The 5,903-nt window shown below is 48.1% G+C and overlaps 1 protein-coding gene across 1 annotated transcript in view; it reads right to left on the reverse strand.

Moving 5' to 3' along the window:
* Knstrn (kinetochore-localized astrin/SPAG5 binding protein) overlaps positions 1-5,903 on the reverse strand; it is a 12,174-nt gene that overhangs the window by 5,585 nt on the left and 686 nt on the right. The window contains exons 2-5 of the mRNA XM_013010005.1: positions 5,848-5,899; positions 2,047-2,179; positions 1,554-1,601; positions 1,045-1,097 (exon numbers count right to left, since the gene is read on the reverse strand). Of these exons, the coding sequence (XP_012865459.1) occupies positions 1,045-1,097; positions 1,554-1,601; positions 2,047-2,179; positions 5,848-5,899 (286 nt within the window). The remainder of the gene's footprint in view (positions 1-1,044; positions 1,098-1,553; positions 1,602-2,046; positions 2,180-5,847; positions 5,900-5,903) is intronic.

Genomic DNA, 5,903 nt, shown 5'->3' on the forward strand with positions numbered 1-5,903 from the left:
GTGGTTCTGTGGCTCAAGTGGTAGAGTGCTTGCCTTGAGCTGAAGAGCTGAGGGACAGCACCCAGGCCCAGAGTTCAAGCCCCATGACCGACAAAAAAAAACCCAAAAAATTTCATGCTCTACTCTTTCATTTCTAGAGTCAAAAGATCAACTATATTTCATTATGAAAGAATAAATTCATGTACATTACTCAATCCAGGTGCTGACACATGGTAAGCATTTAATAATAATCACTGTCATCACTACCAATACTGAACCTTCACTGTGGAGAATTTAGTTGTGATTTTCTTGACAGTGTCAGGCTCTATAGCTCAGGATGTCTCAAACTCACAGTCCTCCTGCCTTAGGCTTCCAGGTGCTGGATTACAGGCCTGTGTCACTACGCTAGCTTGTCTTTAAGACTTGTGTGAGTGTGCGTGTGCATGCCAGTCCTAGGGTTAAACTCAGAGACTGGGTGCTGTCCCTGAGCTTTTGTGCTCAAGGCTAGCGCTCTACCACTTAAGCCATAGTTCCATTGCTGGCTTTTTGGTGGTTAATGGAGATGAAGAGTCTCAGACTTTCTTGCCCAGGCTGGCTTTGAGCTGTGACCCTTGGATCTCAGTCTCTGAGTAGCTGGGATTTACAGATGTCAGCCACTGGGGGTGACTGGTTTATCTGTCTCAGTCTACTCAGAGCAAGTATGGGAAAAGAACCCCTTTCTCACAACTTTTGCTGAGTCAAAACAGGGGATCCTAACAACTCAAAACATGTTAATAGGGATAGGAAGATGGCTCAGTGGTAGAGCGCTTGCCTTGCATGCCTGAGGCCCTGGGTTCAATTCCTCAGCCCCACATAAGCAAAAAGAAAAAAAAGCCGGAAGTGGTGCTGTGGCTCAAGTGGTAGAGCGCTAGCCTTGAGCTGAAGAGCTGAGGGACAGCACCCAAGCCCAGAGTTCAGGCCCCACGACCGGACCCAAAAAAAAAACAACAAAAAAAAAAACCATGTTTATAGATTTGGAATTAAGTGTACAGAATTTTCAGCTAATTCTGATGTTTATAAACTGACCAGCATGTTTGTCTCCATTGCCAGAATAGTTCTCCTGACTTCCTATCCCAGTCCTTCAAGTCCAGAAGCTTCACACTCCTGTTTGTAGGTCATGAACAGGAGTCTTGCCAGGAGGCCCAAAAGCTCTTGTCTGGGACTCAAGATGGTACTACCAATTCTTTTCTTTTTTTTTTAATAAGTTATTTATTGTGAAAATACTGTACAGGGGGTTACAGTTACATGAGCAAGGTAATGAGTATGTTTCTTATCCTGTTTTTCCTCTACCATCCCTGTCTTACCACCTCTTCAACTACACTCCACCCTCACTCCCTCCAGCCCTCCCTCCCCCGCCCCCATACTACCAATTCTTACCTGACAACAACTCTCATGATGAAAATTTCCCTCAGTATCTAAAGTGGTACCCAGACTGGGTCATGTTAAACAGTCCCACTAGTGAATGTAAGATACCAACGGGGTTGTCATTACCCATGGCCCTGGGTGGTACCAGCTTAGTTCTCCCTGATGCTCACCCCTTTCGGAGGGTTTTCCTGATGGTAGTCTCTGCAGCTTTCATCTGCCTAGAGAAGCAAAAACCAAGAAATGAATCAGAGTAGCACACTTAACTGGGACTAGAGGCTGCTCAGACCAGCAACCTCCACTAACAGCTAGCTCCCACCTTCCATGCCTGCTCCTCAGGCTGGTGCCTGGCCTTGATGAGGCCTCAGTGCACTCAGAGCAAGTGAGAGGAAAAGAATACCTTTTTCACAACTCTGGCTGAGTCAACACAGGGGACCCTAACAACCACCTCAGCGCTGTAGGGCTTTGTGTCCCCACCCACAGCTTGTCTTGTCATTCTGGTGCCTTTGCTCTCGTGCCCTGGTATTTAATCTTGGCACCAAATCATTTCCAGCAAGGTCTTGTCCTCTCTGCCTCTCTCTCAGTGCTGGGGACCTGACTCACAGTATACATATGCTAGGCAAGCGTGCTACCACAAAGCCACAGATACCAATGATCTGCCCTCACCCAATATCTCGTTTTGGTTTGGTGACTTTTGTAATATCGTTCTCTGAGCCTCCTGAATGAAGATGTCTGGGAACATCAACTTCTTTGGACTTAACAGGTAAGAGACTCTTAAAAGTAGCTCGAGTTTGTGGATCTGCAAGGGAAAACGAGAGGGTGAAGCCTCAAGCATAGCACTGCAGTATTTAACAGCCCCACCCTACATAGCCCCACCCAAGTCACGTGACTTCAATCTGTCAGGCCAAGCCCAATTTGTGAAGATGAATTCAGATTAAGATTACTGTGCTGGATGTTAGTGGCTCACACCTATAATCCTAACTACTCAGGAGGCTGAGATCTAAGCATCACAGTTCAAAGCCAGATTGGAAAATCTATGAGACTTATTGCCAATTAACCAAAAAAGCCAGAAATGGAGCTGTGGCTCAAGTGGTAGAACACTAGCCTTGAGCAAAGAAGATTAGGGAAGGCACCCACGACCTGAGTTAAAGCCCCAGAACTGGCACAAAAAATAAAAATAAAAAATACTTCTAGACTCACTGTAGGGGAACCAAATTCTTCAATTGTGACAACTAAGTGTGGAATAAATGTGAATATAGACATTGATATCAACCAAAGCCCGGGCACTTGTAGCTCACATTTGTAATACTAGATATTCAAGAATTTAAGATCTAGAGGATTGCAGTTCAAAGTCAGTTTGTGCAGAAAAGTCCAAGACCCCCAACTCCAATTACACAGAAAAATGCTAGACTAGAGACATGACTAAGGCAGTAGAGTGCTAGCCAGGAGCAAGAAAACTGAACAAGAGGGGGCTGGGAAGGTGGCTCAGTGGTAGAGCGCTTGCCTTGCACGCCTGAGGCCCTGGGTTCGATTCCTCAGCACCACATAAGCAAAAAGAAAAAAGCCGGAAGTGGCGCTGTGGCTCAAGTGATAGAGCACTAGCCTTGAGCTGAAGAGCTGAGGGACAGTGCCCAGACCCAGAGTTCAGGCCCCACGACCGGACCCAAAAAAAAAAAAAAAAAAGAAAGAAAACTGAACAAGAGCTGAAGGCATTGAGTTCAGGCCCCAGTTCCTCTAACCCTGTCCCCCCACCCCAAACAGTAATGGCAACTAAAGGGAAAATGGAAGTTAGTTGGTAAAACTTATCCAAATCTTCACCAAGCACCAACAGAACAACTGTGCCACCTCATTAAGCTCCCTACACACATCCTAAGGCAACACTCCAGCTGCATTTTATTTATTTATTGCCCATCCTAGGGCTTAAACTCAGGGCCTGGGCACTGTTTCTGAGCCTCTCTGTGGGCAAGGGTAGTGCTCTACCACCTGAGCCACAGCCCCACTTCTGGCTTTTTCCGTTTATGTGATACTAAGGAATAGAACACAGGGCTTCATGCATGCTAGGCACACACTCTGCCACTAAGCCACATTCTCAGCCCCCAGCTGCTTTTTTTTTTGTCGGTCGTGGGGCTTGAACTCTGGGCCTGGGCACTGTCCCTCAGCTCTTCAGCTCAAGGCGAGCGCTCTACCATTTGAGCTACAGCATCACTTCCGGTTTTCTGGTGGTTTATTGGAGATAGGAGTCTCACGTTCTCTCCTGCCCAGGCTGGCTTTGAACCGCGATCCTCAGATCTCAGCCTCCTGAGTAGCTAGGATTACAGGCGTGAGCCACCAGTGCCCAGTCTCAGCTACTTTTTTTTTTTTTTTTTTTTTGGGTCCGGTCGTGGGGCCTGAACTCTGGGCCTGGGCGCTGTCCCTCAGCTCTTCAGCTCAAGGCTAATGCTCTACCACTTGAGCCACAGCGCCACTTCCGGCTTTTTTCTGTTTGCTTATGTGGTGCTGAGGAATCGAACCCAGGGTCTTGAGCATGCACGGCAAGCGCTCTACCACTGAGCCACCTTCCCAGCCCTCAGCTACTTTTTAAATGATGTCTACTGCCACCAAAAGCCATCCAAACCTTCTAGAAGAAATCTGGCACATGACAGAAGGTCCAGAAATAGCTGGTGGAACAAATGAAAGACTGGCTGTAGTCCTTCATCGCTACCTATCTCCTCTCCCCCTAGGCCTCTCTTCTTTCTCTTTCTCTCTCATGCTCTCTCTTTTTGCTAGTTCTGGGGCTTGACTTCAGGTTCTGGACACTGTCCCTGAACTACTTTTTGCTCAAGGCTAGCATTCTTCCACTTGAGCCACAGCCTCATGTCCAGCTTTTTGTTTATGTGGTACTGAAGAATTGAACCCAAGGTGTCATACATGCTAGGCAAGGACTCTACCACTAAGCCACATTCCCAGTCTTCCCTACCCCCCTTTTTCTGGTTGCCAGTCCTGGGTCTTGACAATAAGGATTAGGTTGCTGTTCCTTAGCGTTTTTGCTCAATGTTACCACTTGAGCCACAGCTCTACTTCTGGCTTTAAAAAAAATTTTTATTTTTTGTCAGTCATAGGGCCTGAACTCTGGGCCTGGGCGCTGTCCCTCAGCTCTTCAGCTCAAAGTTAGCACTCTGCCACTTGAGCCACAGCGCCACTTCCGGCTTTTCTGCTTATGTGGTGCAGAGGAATCGAACCCAGGGCTTCATGCATGCAAAGCAAGCACTCTACCACTGAGCCACCTTCCCAGCCCCTATTTCTGGCTTTTTGGTAGGTAACTGGAGATAAGAGTCTCATAGACTTTCCTACCCAGACTGGCTTTGAACTCTGATCTTCAGAGCTCACACACAGGCTTTTGTATTTCTTTTTTGGATCAAACCTAGGGCCTTGCCTATGCTGGGCAAGTGCTCTACACTGAGCCCCACCCCTGGGCCAGGCTTTTCTAGATCATACTAACTTCATTGTGTTCACTGTAAAATGGCCTACTTAAGCATGAAGAGGCATAATAACTAAATCAAGCTGAAATAATGAGGTGCAAAGTGCTCAATCATATTAGTTTGGGGGGAAAATCCCTGCTTCTTTCTTTTCTGGCAGTTTTAGAGTTCCAACTCAGGACTTTGAACTTGTTAGTTAGGCAGGAGCCCAACTACTTGAACTACGTCTCTGGCCCTTTTTCTAACAGGGAGCCACTTCTCCTCCCAAGACCAACCTGAACCATGATCCCCCTATAAATGCTTCCCACAGAGAGGGGTTGACAGGCAGACTCTGAGATGAAGTCCAAAAGTTGTAAAGGGGTGTGGTTACATATACATATATATGTACACACACATATATACAAAATGTATATGTACATATATGTATGTGTGTGTGTATCTGGCTCTTCTCTCCCGCAAGGCCTGGTCCTTGCTGAGCCAAGATTACTATTTCAGGTGTATGTAATAGGAAAGAGAACAACTCTAAAAAGCCTATTCACTTCGGAGATCAATCCTGGCCACTACTCTTCAACATACTGACTGCAAGGAATCATCTGGAAGGGATCACAAATAGCTGCACCATCCCCTCCCCGCCCCCCCCCCCACAAATGTTCTGGTATCTAAGAGCTTGCTCTATACATGTGATCTCTAAATGAGGCGGCTCAACCACCGAGACCTCACCACCAGCAGAAACCACAGAAGAGCTGGGTGCCTTGACGGTTCACACCGGTAATCCTCGCTCCTGAGGAGGCCGAGCTACGAGGACGGCGGTTCGATGCCCCCCCCCCAGGCAGCCAAGTCCCTGAGACGCTCATCTCCAACAACCTAGACGTGGAGGCGCGGCTCAAGTGGTACAACCCCAGCCTAGAAGCGAAGAAGAAGGGGCGGCCCGACTTCCGGCCACCCGGCCCCTCCCTGAGGTGGGGGACCCCCCCCCACGAGAGATCACCCCGCCCCGAGGAGAGGCCCTTACCTGAGGGCAGGCCCGCGCTCGGCGCCGCGGGGGGCTGCGGGCCGTGCAGCGTCTTG

This window comes from Dipodomys ordii, unplaced genomic scaffold, assembly GCF_000151885.1.
Source record: "Dipodomys ordii isolate 6190 unplaced genomic scaffold, Dord_2.0 Scaffold11, whole genome shotgun sequence".
Taxonomy (NCBI): domain Eukaryota; kingdom Metazoa; phylum Chordata; class Mammalia; order Rodentia; family Heteromyidae; genus Dipodomys; species Dipodomys ordii.